The following is a 20,242-nucleotide window of genomic DNA, read 5'->3' on the forward strand; positions in this document are numbered from 1 at the left end:
CAAGTTCCAGTATCTGTGTACAGTTCCGTTGTTCTTGTAGCAATTTGCCTCAACAAGAATGTTTTAAAACAACGAAAACACATTCCACACAAAGTACTGTAACGTTTTGTTGTTCGTCGGGTAGCGTCGGGCCGACACGATAGTGTCTTTGTCCAGTGGGATGTTGTATTTTAATTGCCAGATGACGACAAAAACAAACGCAGACATGACAACAGTCCAAGAATTTCTTTTTAAGGAATGAAGTGCTGTTCCAAACGTCAGTATCAGCTGTCTTAGAGTCTTGTGGTTACGTGGCGATGTCGCCTACTGACAAGTTGTTAAATACAGAGACAAGATACTTCCTAGAAGGAACAGATCACAGCGAGACTCACACTGTAATGAGTTGAGAGTCAAGAATGTAGAGACTATAGTGTCGGAGTGACCTGATGCTTCTACATACATATTTCACATGAGCGTCTGAACTATATGCTTAAAACGTTGTTCCTATGACATACTTAACTTAGATTCCTTAATTCTTACTAATTATCAGCTCAATTTAAGACGTGTACCCAAAGGCATAGTATTAACTCCCCGTTAATATAACGGTCAAACCCAACACCAATCTCATAATCCTATAGCGGAATATAATCATTTTTCAAAATTGGAATAACAGTCGAGTATGATTAACAAACTTGTTTTTAAACACGAGGCTTACATTTACCTGACATTATCTAAATGAATACAGTATTCAGTTTCGTCTCCTACTTTGAGATTAAAACAATAAAACACATTCCACATAAAGTACTGTAACGTCATTTATTTGCGTGGAGCTTGTGGAACTATGCTTCCGAAATAGCCTACCAAATAATTTTCCCCCAAGGGGCATTCACTACCATCTCTATCGAGCTACAGGCGATCTTCGCCACATCACAATACATACATACGAGGGTCGGGTCTGGCCCATTCCTATTACGACACGAAGATGATATAAATTTATGTTCACGATGAGTAGTAAAATATAACACAATGTGTAAAAGTGCAGGATAATAATGTAAGTATACAGTGTGAAGGTACACATCACTTTTGGATTTTGTCTCCCATTATGATAAATATACACGATATGATCCGTTGCGCATCTTTTAGCGTTCCTTGAAGTTCTTTTATCAGTAACGGATAGACGCAATTAACACCAAAAGTTGTGTATGCTGACGAAACCATATTCTATTTTAAGGATTGAATCGTGGACGGGACTGATAAACAACAGTCCCTGTGTTCACACGAGTTCGATCACAACCAGATCATAATCAGACTGTCCCCCAGAATTTGTTTTTGAAAATTTAGAAGTCAAAAAGTGTATTCGAGGCACATCTAGACTATAAATTAGGTCTACATAAACAGCCTGAACCACAAGTTTTTTCTAATAAATACTGTGTGAGTTTGAACAAAAATCACAGCGACACTATCGAATGGTTCCAGGCGATTACAGGGCTGTAGGGTGTGCAAAGAACATGAACAACAGAGTTTCTTTTTTGAAGCAGAATGCGAACATTCATAGTCGCTGTGATGATTTACAATCACTATTTGGTAATGAGTCGGTCATGCTGTACATTGAGGGTTTGAACATATTTGATGTAAGAAATACAGCAAGACGCATGTAAAGGTGACATGAATGTGTTGACCACCAACCTCCACTGATATGCGTCCAATGTAGTATACATGTGCATACTAAACGTCTATGGCAAGCCATGTGGGACAAACACTGCATAATATATCAGCGTATTAATCGTAATTTATACGCTTATTAATTGGAATATATACGCATATATATTATTAGCCAAACATATGGCCCAAATATATCCGCGTATTAATTCGAATATATGCACGTATTAATTCGAATATATATACACGTATTAAATAGAATACATATGGGGATTAAATCCAATATATGCACGGATTAATTAGAATATACACGAAAACACATTTCCGCTCTTGCTGTGTACATATACCAACGATAAATGTTTTGGCGGGCTCGCGAGATTGCTTCATAAAGTATATATATATTCGAATTAATACGCGGATATATTATGCGGTGTTTGTCCCACATGGCTTGCCATAAACGTCAGATCTGTCCAAGCTCCCCATCTTGAAATTTATTTACGAGGTTGTGACTATTTTATCATTGTTGACTCCAACAGACTTTTGACCTTCAACATGCACAACAGTGTTCTGGCACTAATTTTGGTTCACCTACAAACCTAATCTGAGGTGAATTCAAGGTTTCCTTCTTGAGATATATTTTTTACATACTTTTGACATATGGACCTCAGCTGAACCCAAATCACATGTGACTTCCACATAGAATACAGATAATAGACGTAGAAGCATCCCCTCTTGAGAAGCACCCCCTCTTTACAATTATTTTGGGACTTTGCGTCTGCTCATCCAAAATTACCTTTGCTAAAAACAATAGATCACATCTACATAATCATAGTGCATCAATATGTAAACAACGTTTCCAACAAAGTTTCACCATTTGGCCACTACTGACTAGAAGTGTACTCAAAATGATATACCAGCAAACCCTAATACAAGGATTGTGTAAGGTTTTGGACCCTTAATGATATTCAGATTTACCAGGATAGCCTACTTGTATTCAACGTGCTATACCCAGATACCAAATATGAGACGTGTACCAGCTTTCCTTTCCACATACTGGTTTACATGTGAAACGATAATAGACACACACCCTAGCATGACTAGGAAGGTTATGATTTCAAAAATTAAAAATACATACTTTCCAGATAGATAGAGATTTTATTAAACACAGTGACACGTTCAATACAGAAATTGGTACTACAACTACAAGCTATTGGTTCTAAAACTACTAAAATTACTGCTTACTGCATTAATCTTGCAGCCTTGCCGGCCCGAAACGAATTTAAAGTGCTGATTTGGCCTAGTGCTGAGTACCTACAGATTACAACGTTAGTGCTAATGTCGTTCTACTCTTCATCGGTGGGGATGCCATCTGTAACACATGTTACCATGTTGCGAACACAGCGCAGTAGTTACTGATGTACGATTGTGGAACATAAACAGTAGTTACTGTACTAGCTATGAGTATCGGGTGAATAAACAGACAAGCCTATAGCACGGTTTTGTAAAGTTTTACATGATCAGCATATAACGTAACTACAACACTATTATGTAAAATTTGTCCAGCGATTTGTATATAGCACCCGTTCAGAAAGCGTTTTACACATGTTTTAGGTTAATTATTTATAGCAGCTTGATGCATCTTTTTTATTAAATCGATCACAACAGCACTGGCTCATTTAAGAGAAAACAAGAAGGAATGACAACACAAATAATTCAGAATATTTGATGGATCCAACTTTTATTTCAACATCTAAGAAGGTATTCTGTGCATCTACAATCATGCATGAATAGTGAACCACACCCATGACATTATAATTTGTGTGTCCAGTTATGGATGACAGTTTGCATCAGATACATTAGGCGGCCGTAACCATATTAGTATCATACTTTCAAACGGTTGCAATTTTTCAGCAATGTTAATCCCACTTTTACCTATAATAAAAAAACTGCAATATCAAAGACATAACCAAATATTAGAACAAAAACATGAAATTAAAGGTGCGTGCTTACGAAATTTAAATGGTTTACCTTTTTTAGTTTCTGAGATGCATGTACAAAAAGCATTTGGTCGACTGAGGCATTTTCACCTAACTCCCTCAACATGTAAAGATATTTGAAAGCTCCCAAAAATTAACATAATCAACTGTCTGATTTCAAAATTTGTCATGATACAGTTCTACCCGCAGCATTAGCTAAAATGATCATCCCATGAACGTGCCAAGAAACATAATCTTCTACGTCGTGTGTGCTTTGCAACTTAAACATGCTGGTATTAGACCTTTGACATAAAAGATTGCAATGAAATATATAAAATATATATTATATATAACCAAAAGAACAGTTTGTTTTTAGAAAAAATTAAATTTCTAGCAATCTTGTTAATCATCAGCTTCAGCCACAAGTATTCTGGAGTACAATGTGCCATATATCTATATAGTAACAACCATTACGGAAAATGATCAAGGTGCCCCGCTTTACATATATAAATATATATATATATATATATACACACACACACATATATATATATATATATATATATATATATATATATATATATATATATATATATATATATATATATATAGAAAAGATGAGGACAACATGTAATGCCTTTAAATCCAACATAATATTTAGAATAGAATAGAATAACTAGACGCTACACAAATTTTAGGACAAAAAAAAATTAAATTTCTAGCAATCTTGTTAATCATCAGCTTCAGCCACAAGTATTCTGGAGTACACTGTGCCATATATCTATATAGTAACAACCATTACGGAAAATGATCAAGGTGCCCCGCTTTACATATATAAATATATATATATATATATATACACATACACATATATATATATATATATATATATATATATATATATATAGAGTAGAGTAGGTTGGCGTCTATCTTGGCGCAGAGTGCTCTATGTCCATTGGACAGAGTTGTCTGAAGATCGCTATAACGCGTGAAACTCCGAGTAACAACTACTAGTGTTCCACTAGTCTCATCTAGTATCAACATATATATATATATATATATATATATATATATATATAGAAAAGATGAGGACAACATGTAATGCCTTTAAATCCAACATAATATTTAGAATAGAATAGAATAACTAGACGCTACACAAATTTTAGGACACCCTGGTCCTTCGTTAGGCGTAAAAGGAGTGATTGAAATCACGATGGTCTACCGTAAGCCCCAGACTGCTCAAAGTGCTTAAACCCGGAAAGAAAAGCCATATCCCTATTGAGACCATGACAGTGTGAACGTACTTTAAGGATCAATTCGACTTCCTTCAAGTTTCCTTTATTATGGTCTGACAAATTACGCAGGATTATGGCAAACTTGAGACAGTCGATATTGTGTTGTGGAAGATTAAAATGAAAAAAATGAGAAACTTCATGAGATGAAAAACATAAGATATATTAATTTAAAACGTATCAATATTGATATGAAAAGTAGTAACTTCCAAGAATAATCATACACTCTGAGACATTTGTATATATAATAGTCTAGGATTGCAGGGAAAAGTCAAACATTGGAAAAACACTTTTCTTCTGATATTGTTACATTTTTTTAAGAGAAAGCCAAGAAAAAACAGGGTTAGCCGAAAGAATCAAAATTTTGCTGTGAAAACTTAAACTATTATGCACGATATTTACAATATAATGTTTCTAACGTGACTTGGTATGATAATTGAATAAATAAATATACCAACAATATATGCCAAGTGTCATCCGATGTGACGGGTCTGAAAATGTATTGACAAAAACAACTCTTCCTGAAGTCAATTTAAAACAAGCAACAACTTTAGATACACAGTGATTTCTTCATTCTTAGTTTAATATGAATTAGCATGTAAATCAATCAAAAGTAGTTGCGAAATGAAGGATATAATCTTTTTAACAGAAAATGGAAGATATACATCAAAGTGAATTTTGAGATGTGAAACACGTGGAATGCTAACTATGACGACTGCTACACTGCAGTTACCTTGTGTCACAACTTCCGTGGGATAATACAATATGGCACCCTCTAGCGCCCCCTCTGTTGCGACCCCGGGTTTTTCCTTTGGCCTTCAAAGCCGATAAAAATAAAATTTTAGATAGATACAGGGAAGTAAACTCAAAAGACCAAAAGACTACTGAGAGGTTTCTGAAAGTTAACAAAAACGATATATTTACAATGATACGATCTCTACTGATTTGTACAAGGATTATTGGTACTAGAAATTTGGAATATTACAGACAGATTTTACAATATTATACGGCCGTTAAATTTTTAAAAGATTACTTAACTTATCTAACGCGGCGCGTGCCGGCTCTCGGTTCCTTTCGTAGCTGTTCTGACCTCCTTGCGTCACCAACAACGATGTCGGGATTCTCCCTCGTAGGCTGGTATCCCGTGACTTGGTCAGGAGCAAAACCGTTCCCCGCTGGTCTAATTCGACTCAACGTTTGTATCCCAAGGATGGCTTCCTCCTGGGTGAACTCCGAAAAACTCTGCCGAAGTCACGCCTGTCCCGGTTAAACGACGCACCAATCTTATGAACAAACAGTCCACCGGTTCCTCTGTCCGTCCCCTCGATTAATCTTTTATCTCAGATGAATTTCTTTTCACAATAGATCGGAAAATCTGAACTCCTCATCACCGAAAATATCTCTTCGTATATATAGCCGGGTTTAATCTCCCGAAAGTTCTTTTCCAGGAATCCTGACGGAAAAACATCGAGAATCATCCATGTCTCGAAGATACGACTGATAGTTCAACGTTCATTGGTCGACGATATCCGGTCACCTGCTAAAAATAACTTCCCGTATGTTCTGGAAATTTGTACTCGCTAATACCGAATAGCGCCATCATTTCTCGTAGCTTCCAGAAAAAACGCACAAGTTGTCAGTCACGACGAGTGACCTACTTATCACCCTGACCAGCATATACTGAATACACGTACAATGAATAAAGTCGTTCGTGACTCCTTGTCTTTGTTGGTAGCACGGTAAGCACGAAAATCTTGAATCTTGTTGCACTTACCATTACCAGTCCATGCAACTCATAAACAACTTTTTGAAAAAATTCCCAGGCACCAACACATGCCCTTTGGTATTCCAGATTAAACACATATAATGATTTGTAGCACACATCAATGGCCTTCATAAATGTCCTCTGTGGTAGGGCATGTCTCTCGATGATGACAAATAACTGATGAGGATGTAGTTTTCTTTCTCCAAGAAGTAACACATATGGCTGAGGCTTTTCTGAAATATTTTGCAAATTGAACTGCAAGATGGTGCTTTCCTAAGTAACCCAAAAAAAATGAAGATAAATACATTCCCATCATAATAAGGCTTTGTAAAGCCTTCATGATTCCTAGGCATTTATTTGCAGGTACCACTCACAAAAACGTGACATCTGCATCTGAAAATAATAAACGTTTAGTGATTCAAGTGGTAAGAAAAATGAATTCTAAAGCAAAGGCCTTCAACAGAGATACTCTCAAGCTGTTCTATTTTGTAATATCTCTCATAATAAGAAAAAGACCTGTGGTACATTAAGCCCTGTCTATTAATTACTATGCATGATATATGCACCAAAAACAACAAGAACCATCTTTGGGTTAATGGTTATAATTATACCTACTATCAACTCAAACATAATTAGATTTCGTGTTTACATGCTAGTTTCAGAAAAAAAATCTTATTTGGCCCCGCCAATCATCAATATTTAATTAGCAAACCCAAAATGGCAGTGAAAACAAAGTAATCATGGACGAACGCTCCACACCAAATTTTAACTTAATGTCACGTATAGCTACTTGGAATTGCCTTTTTAATTTTTTTCACATGAAGCCCCCCCCCCCCCCAATTCCTATACAAGATATCTTCACTGAAAACAGCAGGGAACACCGTTCTGCCATGTATCAACTCAAATTAATGTAGGATTCTTGAGATATCATGTATACAAGCAGACATCTCACGCACAGGACATCATTGCATAGATTCTCTGAGCCTTTGGCAAAGAAACAAGAAAGCCCAAGCGTTGGAGGTATGGAAAACAATGTTCTTCAACCATATAATTTTTCCTGAGGATTAGAAACGTTTATCTTAAAAATCAGTACTTTTGAGAAATTTACTCTCTACCAGGATTTTATTAGTTGATAAATAGAGATAGATAGTTTACCCCTATGCGTCTCCCAGGAAACAAATGTGGCAACAAATGGATTGCAGCGTTGTTTTCCCCATCGAAAAAAAAACAAGTTTAAATAAAGCATCACCCTGTTTTTACATATGGTTATTGTTGAATATATGTACAAAAGTTTCCTAGATATCCACAGACGTACATTACTGTTATACCAACTAAATGAATTATTTAAGCAATCAAAAGGATAAAAATGAGACATCTAGTGTGCCAGCTGCACACAGCTACAGCTTACGCTAAAGTTAGGCCTAAAGTACAGGTGATAAACATTCAGAACTCCTTGTAAACCCATGTGATGATAATGCAATCAACACTTTATTTTCACCCAGCATTATCAGCCACAACGGGCCTAGCCTTAGCATAGCCTGTGCCGGATTTTTAGTGAGCCCTACAACGTAAAAAAGGACTAGAAGGATACACTAAGTTAGGATTAGGCCTAACTGAACTTACGAATAGAATACACAAACTTACTCAGTAACAGTATAAATCCTGGGTTCGTCCTTGATTCTCTGACAATTATGAGTTGACTATGGCAAACAGCAGCTAGCCTTTTATATAACTTGATGTATACATTTAACGTCAGGTCTACGTAACGCAAGTGAATCGAAATCAGTCGTCTATCCAAGTTAGTCGTGAGTCTAGAAGCATTTCTCAGTATTGTCACGTTCACTTACAGAATAACTTAACGGACCTTCGAATTGTTCAATCAACTCTTTTCTGTGTGCAGTAGTTAGTTTAGACAGGCACATGTTATTTTTATTTAGAGATAAATATTTATATTTCAAGGCATAATTACAATATACACAATTTTACATTACATTCACGTTAATGGTGAAACTGGACATTTAAAGTAACGTCATATCTAAGCTCTATTTATAAAGGTATGAGTATGATAAGAATATACAATAACTGTTCGCGCCATGAATACATTTAGCAACTTAGCTTAAAAATGACCATAAACCACACGCCGATAGTACGGTATACCAATATTGCATATACCTTACGGGTTAACTGACTGAAGAAACCCGGTTTTGAGCAGCGGTTGATTCTCAAGCTCTCTTTCTTCCTCTGAACGGGGCCCACATGTACGGTAACCTCGATTACGGGAACACACAGTAACCCTGTCTTGTGGGAACACACAGTAACCCTGTCATGTGGGAACACACAGTAACCCTGTCATGTGGGAACACATAGTAACCCTGTCATCTGAGAAAACACAGTAACCCTGTCTTGTGGGAACATTTGACGGGTTTAACAATTTATTAGTTCACCTTTTTTCGCAGTGCAGATGACGTTCACTACACCGTTCTCTCTAACCAGTCCCAGTTTTCATAAGAAAGACGTTGACAGTCGCTGGGGCCTGGCGCAGAACAGCAATAGTTTATTCCACATAACATATATCGATATACATATGTCCATTAATCCATACAAAATAATAATGGTAATAGAGTTAATGCTCCTCGAACAAATATTGAAAACGGAACATAAAGCAGTTAATTCCAAATACTCCTGTAAATAATAATCCAATCAAAACGGGGTTTAATTATTAAGTCGTGATTCTCAGAATGAAAATAAAGGAGAATTCTGTGTTCAAATATATGTGCACTGATACATAAATGATATATCCCGGACTATTTAATACAAATTAATAGCAGAACATCCAATATAAAATTATCGTAGTTGCATTATATTAACCAGAATGCAAAATGCATTGAGGTTTGATGACTTCAATGCACTACACTTCTGCTTGTTAATATAACCACAACTAGCTGTTAGAAAACACAGGTCAGTCTACTGCATGTGGCTATACACACCTCCGCCAAATACAATAGGGGTATTGTCCTCAGTGATATGAATCCACAGACCAAATATTAGAGATATCGTGTTAACAAGGTTTTCACTATTTGGCCCCTAGTGACACCAAATGACCTTTGACATTACCACAAACCAATAGAGTTCTTCGCCTCAATGCGGTACACATATGCACCAAATATTAGATTGGTTCAAGTTTCTCTTCTTGAGATATCATATTTACAAGCGAAGCGCCACACACACACACGCACACATGTTGGTGTTTCATTCAGACCGAGGACGCCATTGTATTTTTCATTGTTCAAATCCATGTACCCTAACCTTTACAATACCCCATACAATTGAATTCTTCCGAGGACGTGGTGGTTCTTTAGAAATCACAACCGAAGACCTGAATTTCTTTTGTTCAAGTCCTCGGTCAGATAGAAAAACAAACGCACCCACACACACACATACACACAATATCCGCCTGCATGAATGCAGAGGTTACGATTATCATCGAAACCAAAATCACTTGTTGTGGAGCACAAATTCGAGACGAGAATACTGACCAACGTGGGGCTACTCTTTTTGACAAAAAACTCTTTCCTAACGGTTGAGTCACACAGCCCGAGCCAAGGGTTCTTTGCTATTTTCCATTTGCCTAGCGTAATGATAAATGAACCATTTCGTATAAAACGACAATGACTGAAATTCCAATGTTGGATAAATGTCCAAACTTAAGAACAAATCGAAATTCCTAGAGTTGATAAAGTCACTATACAAACACACAGTAATCTTGTGGGAACACACAGTAACTCAATATGTCATTGCGGAAGCACATAGTTATCCGACTTGCGCAGGAACACAAAGTAATCTGTTAACCGTTTCAGGTCCGGCCTTTCTCCGTGCACAACTCGGCCAAAATATACCCGTTTCTTTTATACTGAACAGGTGTAAGTCACGCATTCCGACCCGGTACTCGGTCTGACCATAGGATAAAGGATTGAATACCTCTCTAGTTATTATTGGAATGAGAGTACGTGCAAGGTTAATACATATACAAATTACGGTGATCGGTAAAATTATACTGTGTTAATTTTTCAGCGGTTCATCAACGGTCTGTTTGCAAACTGGAAAGAGGAAATTACCACTTTGTTGTCAGGTGACGGAAGATAATACTTGCCAAGGAAATATCATAGCCGTGTGACAGTTATTATATATAGCTCATAATCAGAATAATGTGCGGCGGAGCAGAATGGATGAAGGAACGAAATGCTCATTTTAGTAAATGGAATTTCAAAATATCGGGAACGAGTCTTCTCTCAGCAAAGAGAAAGAATGATGAAATAAAGGTGAAGAGAAGGTTACAACTTGAAAACGAATGTACGTTTTTATTGTTTGAAGAACGACGAGAATGCTAATAAATAAATAAGATGCTTTCGAGAGATAATATCTTGATTTTCATGACTTTTGCGTCCTGGGTATGTGCATGCGTAAGGCATATTTTTACTTCCCACCTTTATTACCTTTATTTGATTGAATTAGTTTGGCTCAAACGTTCCTGACGCGATGAGGTATGTTTACGTAGATATCATTACCAGCCGGGATTAGCACGAGGTTGGGTCATTCAGATAAGTATAATCAGTTAGGGATCAATTCATTAGGCCACTGATTCATTCACACTTTGAAAATGTGAAAACCCATCTATACAACCGGAACGCCTATGGCAAATTCGGGGACCCGTCTTGTAAACAGCTACACGAGTTACAGCAACATTTATAATAGTAACACACTTACGGACAGAATGTAGGTCAAACAAAACCAACAATTTTTCCAGTTCAACCAACTCCGATACCTAACGTAACTTATATCAAACATTTCCTTGACACTTGTCCACCCACCTACGTGCACCTAAGTAGCTGTCGCCCCCCCCCCCCCCACAACTCTAAATGTGACAAAAAGATCATTAACACAATACTTTGTAAGAGAATAATGCGGGAAAGAGAGTAGAACCTGTAGTTGCAAAGGTGGAAAGAATAGCGCTACCAAAACCACCGTCAAGAAGCGATTCTATGGTCAAAGATCCACAGTCAACACCATGAAGATCGAGACCCCGGTTGAAGAACACTTTAACCTTCCCAACCATTCCATTAACCACATGTCCCTACAGGGGATTGAATCCTTAGGTAGCCGCCCTGACCTGGTACGAATCAGCAGAGATCGACTGTGGATGCAACGCCTTCGCACCATTCAACCTCATGGGCTCAACATTTAGGAAGGACATGACTAACTTTTCTTCTGTCCCCCCCCTCCTTCTCCCCATGTCCCTCCCCCATCACTCCACTTCTCACAGCTCTCTTCCACCCTTTTTCTCCACACCTATCTACCTTTGCCCTTCTCCAGTTTATTCCCTACCCCTTTCACTTAGTCCCCTCTTTGTCCCTCTACTGTTTATCTCCTACCTCTCCTCTTCCCCCATTGCTTTGTCTCTTCATCCTTTGTCCACTGATATCCTTAGATCTATCTCTTTGTGTTCAACATTCTCATTAACCTGTTTGTATTCTGTGTGTGTGTTTGTCGCTTCTGTTACTGTCACTTGCCATGTAGCCTCTGAAGAAGATGCTGCTAGGATCGAACCGTCAGGACAACTTACTTTTAAACATATGTCAATTAAATTTGACATATGTCGATTTCTTCCAATCAGAGCGCTCGAAAGTACATGTGACACTGGTCGTCCAATGGGAGCACGAGAAATCAACATATGGCAATTTATATCATATTATTACCTCATCATTCGTTCTTTCTTATATTTCATTGTTATATTTCTTATGGCTTTATTTGTGAATATTATATATTTATTTTAGTTCCAATTCTCTTATTGTAAGGTGTATAGGCCTCCGAGCTGAAGGAATTTGGTTTCCTTTTGTACATCCTGATGCATTTTGTATTTTCATACTGCTGTTTGTATACTGTTCTTGTGATTGGATCAAATATATAATGATAATGATGAAATGAAATAACGAAATTTTACGGAGTTCGTCAGACAATTCAGTTCTACATGTGCGAACGTTCCTCTGGATGTACATTAGATATGCGTAAGCAATGCAGGCGCCGTCTGCTCAACCGTCTACGTAGTCGTCACACACATGTGCAACGGGTTGGGATATCAACGTGTTATGAAAGGAAACCCCCTTCAAGGGAGAGTCGATTTTATATCAGCTATTTTATTTCATTATTTGGAAAGCAAATACTATATTTTCATACGTATTGTTTATATTAAGACTCATATAAATTACAGATAAATTTATAGGAGCCACTTTTAGAGTGTAATAGGTGTACAACTAATCAACAGTTGCAACAAATTAGTATTTGAAGTGAAACGGTCCACTTATTCATAGAAGGAAACAGCATGCCCTTTTTAGAGAAACTCCTTTCCTTATATAGTGGAACTATCAGCCACACCCCCAGAAGTTTAATTTGTAACTCCAGCGCTTCTGTTTCGTCATGGTGCAAAGAATGGGAAATTCGGGTGTCGATGTCAATCAAATTAGGACTTTTATCTACCATATTATATTGCAACTTGATTATTGCCGGTAAAAATAACCTATTGAACATATGATTATGATGAGGTCAAACTTTTTTTTTCACATTATGAATCCAAAGTTATGAAAAGGCCTATGTGAAATAAATAGACCTCCTATAGCAGTACATTTGGTATGGAAAAGACGGAAGTGTGGTAATGGAGTTCAGGATCGCTTCTGGGCCTTTTGACTAAGATCTTGTGTAGTATCTGTTCCCTTTCGAGGGGAATGGTGATGCACACCCGACGATGATCACACAGTCACAGTCCCGTTGCAAGGGGACTGGGGTTGAGAGCGGATCAGTCGTTCGGTAGTTTGGTTTTCGTGCCGAGGTTCTTTCCTGAGCGACTTTTTCTTAAAAAGTATGAAGTTCAGGATCCCGTGTAATATCATTCCGTGATACTCACTTGACATAGTCATGATCACACGGTTAAAGTCTCGATGTAAGTGGACTGGTGTTAAGAGTGGACTGGGGTTGAGAGTAGATCAACTTGTTTGGTTTTGGTGCCCATGCTCTATTGTTGGTGACTTCTTCAAAATTATTTACCAAATAACTTGACTCAAAGGGTCAATCAAATTGTATATTTTTTCAAAGAGATCTCGTTCTATGCTTGTATAGCTAATGAGGAAAACCTTCTGAAAGTACTGTGTTGTAAAAACAAGTAGCCCATTCAGTACCAAATATATTGTGGATACTTCTTGTTCCCTGACACCCACCCACCTCCTTTTCCACTGATGTAAGGGGACTGGGGTTGATAGTGAATCAAACCAAGTTGTTTGGTGTCCGAGCCCAGGCACTGATGGGTGACTTATCATGAAAAATACCAAAGCTGAATTTGTTTGTAACGCATACGTTTCTAACACTGCTTCTCTATAACAACACACATGCGAATTTCTTTTCAGTGTCGCGACCAAAACGTTCAGCGTTTTTTAATGTATGAGCAAGCAGTATTTATTCAGTTAAATGACAAAGCAATTGTTTCATATCTTGCACTTCACAAACTTGTAATAACACAATTAAAACTTTCGACTCAACATAAAAGAGACTCAAGCAGTTGTAATTATTGCACAGGGTGAGTGGAATTTTGTTTTAATAGTCTGTGACCCATCGAAATTTCCTGGTGATCTAGTCTTGGCTTGCAAGTCGGGCGACTAAGAGTTTGGGAACCGTTTGTGTCGAGGTAAACATTCATTCCGCAATCATGATCCTTCTTCAGAAACCTACCAGAATAACACTATATATATATACTCCTATACTAACTGCGGTGTCTTCCATGGATGATTGGTGGTTCTTTCGGGTATTGGGAAATGGGGGTTGTAGTATATTGCTATTACTGAATAGCGCCATCAATTAAGTAAATATAAAGACTTTCACAATGGCGTTTCTGTCTTCACTCGAGTATATAACAGGGGTCAAATGGTTCTGTTCAAAGAGCTAGAAAAAAGTTTAGTTCTTTGGTTCGGGTCTTTCATTGGTTTTGAAATGCTTAACTTCGCTCGCCATGAGTGCATGGCAATTCAATACTGATCAGACGGCTCTGAATGATATCAGTGTACTGCCCTCATACAGCCAAGCTAGCGTCAAGGTGGCATACTCCTCTTAGAGTGTGCCAAAAAGCAGCAGGAGAACATCTTTTGTGACCTGTTATCAATCATAATCTAGTTTTTTTGTGGCTTGCATGTTGAAGATCATGAATGGAAGTACATGTGGTGAAAAAAATTGGGTCAATTGAGGCAATTTTAGACCCCATTAGGCCTCCCAGGAGCAGCGTAAGAAATTTGTTTACCACTGATGAAGAGGTTTGTTTTCAAGTGACGAAAACTTCCGGCTCGGATAGCAAAATATCTACATGGTCATGATACGGAAAATTGATGATGCCATGGAAGGCCAACTTGTCAGCTATCCGGTGATGGGTAGCGTTTAGCTAGTGAAAACTTCTATCTAGACTTAGAGACCAGGTTACTTTTGTGATTTAGTGTGTAAGTCAATGGGGCTTTTAATGGGCGTATGCTATACCTCAATTGGATTGGTCACTCATTTTCTAAAGTAGTTCAACAATCATTTTAAAACAATCCTCAAAGCAGACTCCTACGGCTAGCAAACATCTTATCTATACCTAGCAGGGAGGCCATGCTCGGCATCCAGGAAGTCAGAAAATTTCTTGCTGACTAAACATTTCGTCCAATGCCAGGCGTATACTGATGATTTTCAAATTATAATATTATTTTAGTGCACGTTGGTCAAATGTAGGTGCTGCACATGTTATGCAATAATCACATATGTTTAGGTTCGTCATTATCGGATCCAAACGTCCTCTTAAATTACTATTCTAGACATCCATACGGTTCATGCCTCTACCAGTAACTTTCCTCACCGTCGAATTCAGTCCATGAATCGAATCACAACAGTTTTGATATGTTATTAATCAGGATCTGTTATGTTGTTGCTTGCATGTTGAAGAGCAGGCATGGAAGTACATGTCGCGCAAAAATGGGGTAAATGGAGACAATATAGACCTCTTTAGGCCTCCCAGGAGCAGCGTACGATTTTTTTTTACTACTGAGTGAAGAGGTTTGTTTACAAGTGACGAAAACTTCTGGCTCTGATAGCAAAATATCTACATGGACATGATACCGAAAACTGATCGTGCCAAATTACTTTTGTGATTTAGTGTGTAAGTCAATGGGATTTTAATGGGCGTTTTCTACCTAAAGGTTTTGACACTGCGCACATCAATAAACATGAAATGGGAGTAATGGCGCTATTTCAAAACTTGTCAGAGCAATACACTCTGAAACTTACAAAACACTTTAACTTTTGATCAAGAGCGTCAAAAACCAACTATCATTGTAATAGCATTACTTATTAAATACAGTATATTTAAGAAACATCAAAACTCATTTTGCATATGTATGAAGGTGTAAAGAATAACAGCTAGTATTAAATTTCATGAAGGATTTTTTTTAATATCTACACATTTGTGACAATACTTGTAACATTAACATGTAACTGTATACGCCTCAATACGACCAATAAATCCATACAGTTAGAATCACTAGGTTGCGTTAGCCCTGCTTATAAAGATGTCTTATTCATCACTTAAATTTAATATTCTCAGAAGCCATTTTGAAGTGAAACTCTTAGCTTTTGACTTTAGTGAAACTTCTAAATGGCTACGTTTTCAGTCTGCATTGTTACTAATCAGTAATTATCTCCCTAATTTGATACAACACCAACCATCTCATGATAAGTCGATACAGGGAGGAAATACTGTACAAATCTTACAACCTTTTAATATATGAAATGTAAGTTTACGGCCCTGGCGTGTCTGATTGACCGATGTGGGTGGCACTTTATATATTGATCACTTTACTTCGCCAATTAAGTCTGTCCCATGAAAATGATTCATTAAGTTTGCTTCAAAATGTCAATATTTCAACATTGAGCAGCAAACTAATGAATTGCAGCAAATTTTTGTCTTAGATAAAAGTTAGGAACCGTTTATGTCAGTACGATTGCTTCGAAGCTGTTTATAAGAGAAATCAGTATATAAGAGGGAATTACTAGAATAAGACAATAGTCCTAAATGGCTGGCGATGCACCTCTTCAACAACACAAATGATACTTTTTTTTTGGCGATGTAGGCCTATGTTGGATTAGATCGTCTAGGCAAGGCTCATTAGTATGCATGATATGAACTTAAATGTCTGGGAGACAAATAATGAAAACATGAAAAGAGCTTAATAATCATCAGTAGCAAGCAATATTAATACAAAGGCAGTTAAAGAAATAAGAAATTATAACAAAACGAATAAGCTGCTAACTTTATTTGATCTTTTATTTTACATATAGCCTAATCGGTAATCAAAAATAGTATATTGTAAGAACAGAAAGAAAAGACCAAGAAAAACTCAGTTTCGAAATCGAAATTTACAATTATCGAAAATCATCTACCGTGAAAAGGAAAAAGAAAAAAAGAAAAGAAAAGCAAACAAAAACGGAACTGAAAACGAAAAAACGAAATATATATATATATATATATATATATATATATATATATATATACTTCTTAGTTTTGCTTGAAAGTAATGCATACGGTATCAAATGCAAAATGATATAATAGCGAATATCTTTAAATAATAATTACCCCAAAACATACGATAATAAAATGATCGTTGCAATTGTTAAATTCAGATTATTTGGTGAATCACTCCAATTAACAAACTATATTTAAAACAGTGATATCTTTCTTAAGTTTGATCAAATTGTTGATGATATTCAATGTTAAAATCCTTTAAAATATATAGTTAATTAGCTGGACCATAATTTTTAATGAGTGAAGTTAGAGCCGAAACAGTTTTTCGGTTTTGCTTTACAAGTTCTATGTCACTGCTGATATGAAAAAGTATCAGGGTGACAAAATGTTGAGAATCGAATCAAATATTTACATGAAATTGTTTGATCACAGTTACTGATACTTCTGTGGAAACATCAAAGACGATGTCGTAGTTTAAATTAAATACAAACTAACTTTGTCTAAACTTATCAATGGTAATTGTTACAATTATTAAAAATGATACGCAATGTTTTTATACAGAAAACTGAATATAAACTTAAAATAATATGTTCCATGGAAATATGATCAGTCTTTCAGTTAATAAATATTCCTTCTAAAGAGTTATGTGTTCACAGAGCACAATCTTTTCTATCAAACGCTTTATTGGGGGTGAATGGTGACTCCTTCATACCGTCAATGTTCATTCCGACTATACTACGTTAATATCCGCAAATATAACACACACACACACGTACGCTGTGTTTGTGTTTCATTCAGACCGAGGACCCCATTGTATTTTCCATTGTTCAAATCCACGTACCCTAACTTTAACAATACCCCATACAATAGAATTCTTCCGAGGACGTGGTGATTCTTTAGAAATCACAACCGAGGACCTGAAATTCTTTTGTTCAAGTCCTCGGTCAAGTAGCAAAACAAACGCACACCCTCACGCACATAACACACACACGCACAACAAAGCTAATACAAACGTTTGGAGTAGTTCTTTTCCGCCAAACTTAGATGAACAGCATGTATCGGTAGTACATTAAAAAGAAGAACATTACCTTACAGTATGTCTATACGTCTACAGTACATTAGAAAGAAGAACATTACCTTACAGTTTGTCTATTAGTATACAGTACATTAGAAAGAAGAACATTACATTACAGTTTGTCTATTTGTATACAGTACATTAGAAAGAAGAACATTACCTTACAGTTTGTCTATTAGTATACAGTACATTTGAAAGAATAACATTACCTTACAGTTTGTCTATTAGTATACAGTACATTAGAAAGAAGAACATTACCTTACAGTATGTCTATCAGTATACAGTACATTAAAAAGAAGAACATTACCTTACAGTTTTTCTATTAGTATGCAGTACATTATAAAGAAGAACATTACCTTACAGTTTTTCTATTAGTATATAGTACATTAGAAAGAAGAACATTACCTTACAGTATGTCTATTAGTATACAGTACATTAGAAAGAAGAACATTACCTTACAGTATGTCTATTAGTATACAGTACATTAGAAAGAAGAACATTACCTTACAGTTTGTCTATTAGTATACAGTACATGAGAAAGAAGAACATTACCTTACAGTTTGTCTATTAGTATACAGTACATTAGAAAGAAGAACATTACCTTACAGTATGTCTATTTGTATACAGTACATTAGAAAGAAGAACATTACCTTACAGTTTGTCTATTAGTATACAGTACATTAAAAAGAAGAACATTACCTTACAGTTTTTCTATTAGTATGCAGTACATTATAAAGAAGAACATTACCTTACAGTTTTTCTATTAGTATATAGTACATTAGAAAGAAGAACATTACCTTACAGTATGTCTATTAGTATACAGTACATTAGAAAGAAGAACATTACCTTACAGTATGTCTATTAGTATACAGTACATTAGAAAGAAGAACATTACCTTACAGTTTGTCTATTAGTATACAGTACATGAGAAAGAAGAACATTACCTTACAGTTTGTCTATTAGTATATATATATACAGTACATTAGAAACAAGAACATTACCCTACAGTATGTCTATTAGTATACAGTACATTAGAAAGAAGAACATTACCTTACAGTATGTCTATTAGTATACAGTACATTAGAAAGAAGAACATTACCTTACAATATGTCTATTAGTATACAGTACGTTAGAAAGAAGAAAATTACCTTACAGTATGTCTATTAGTATACAGTACATTGAAAGAAGAACATTACCTTACAGTATGTCTATTAGTATATAGTACATCAGAAAGAAGAACAATACCTAACAGTTTGTCTGTTAGTATACAGTACATTAGAAAGAAGAACATTACCTTACAGTATGTCTATTAGTATATAGTACATTAGAAAGAAGAACATTACCTTACAATATGTTTATTAGTATACAGTACATTAAAAAGAAGAGCATTACCTTACAGTATGTCTTTTAGTATAGAGTACATTAGAAACAAGAACAATACCTAACAGTTTGTCTGTTAGTATACAGTACATTAGAAACAAGAACATTACCTTACAGTATATCTATTAGTATATAGTACATTAGAAAGAAGAACATTACCTTACAGTATGTCTATTAGTATATAGTACATTAGAAACAAGAACAATACCTAACAGTTTGTCTGTTAGTATACAGTACATTAGAAACAAGAACATTAACTTACAGTATGTCTATACGTATACATTACATTAGAAAGAAGAACATTACCTTACAATATGTTTATTAGTATACAGTACATTAGAAAGAAGAACATTACCTTACAATATGTTTATTAGTATACAGTACATTACAAAAAGAAGAACATTACCTTACAATATGTTTATTAGTATACAGTACATTAGAAAGAAGAACATTACCTTACAATATGTTTATTAGTATACAGTACATTAGAAAGAAAAACATTACCTTACAGTTTGTCTATTAGTATACAGT

General features: G+C 36.0%; 1 protein-coding gene across 5 annotated transcripts in view; it reads right to left on the minus strand.

Annotated features, from left to right (window-relative positions):
* LOC139981166 (uncharacterized) overlaps positions 1–20,242 on the minus strand; it is a 46,444-nt gene that overhangs the window by 4,839 nt on the left and 21,363 nt on the right. Inside the window, exon 1 of one of the 5 annotated variants that reach the window (XM_071993360.1) lies at positions 3,667–4,106. The exons of the other annotated variants lie outside the window; for them this stretch is intronic. Within the exon in view, the coding sequence (XP_071849461.1) occupies positions 3,667–3,741 (75 nt within the window). The 5' untranslated portion in view covers positions 3,742–4,106. Of the gene's footprint in view, positions 1–3,666; positions 4,107–20,242 lie in introns of those variants that run through there. 5 annotated transcript variants of the gene reach the window in all.

Source organism: Apostichopus japonicus, chromosome 15 (genome assembly GCF_037975245.1).
Source record: "Apostichopus japonicus isolate 1M-3 chromosome 15, ASM3797524v1, whole genome shotgun sequence".
Classification (NCBI taxonomy): Eukaryota; Metazoa; Echinodermata; class Holothuroidea; order Aspidochirotida; family Stichopodidae; genus Apostichopus; species Apostichopus japonicus.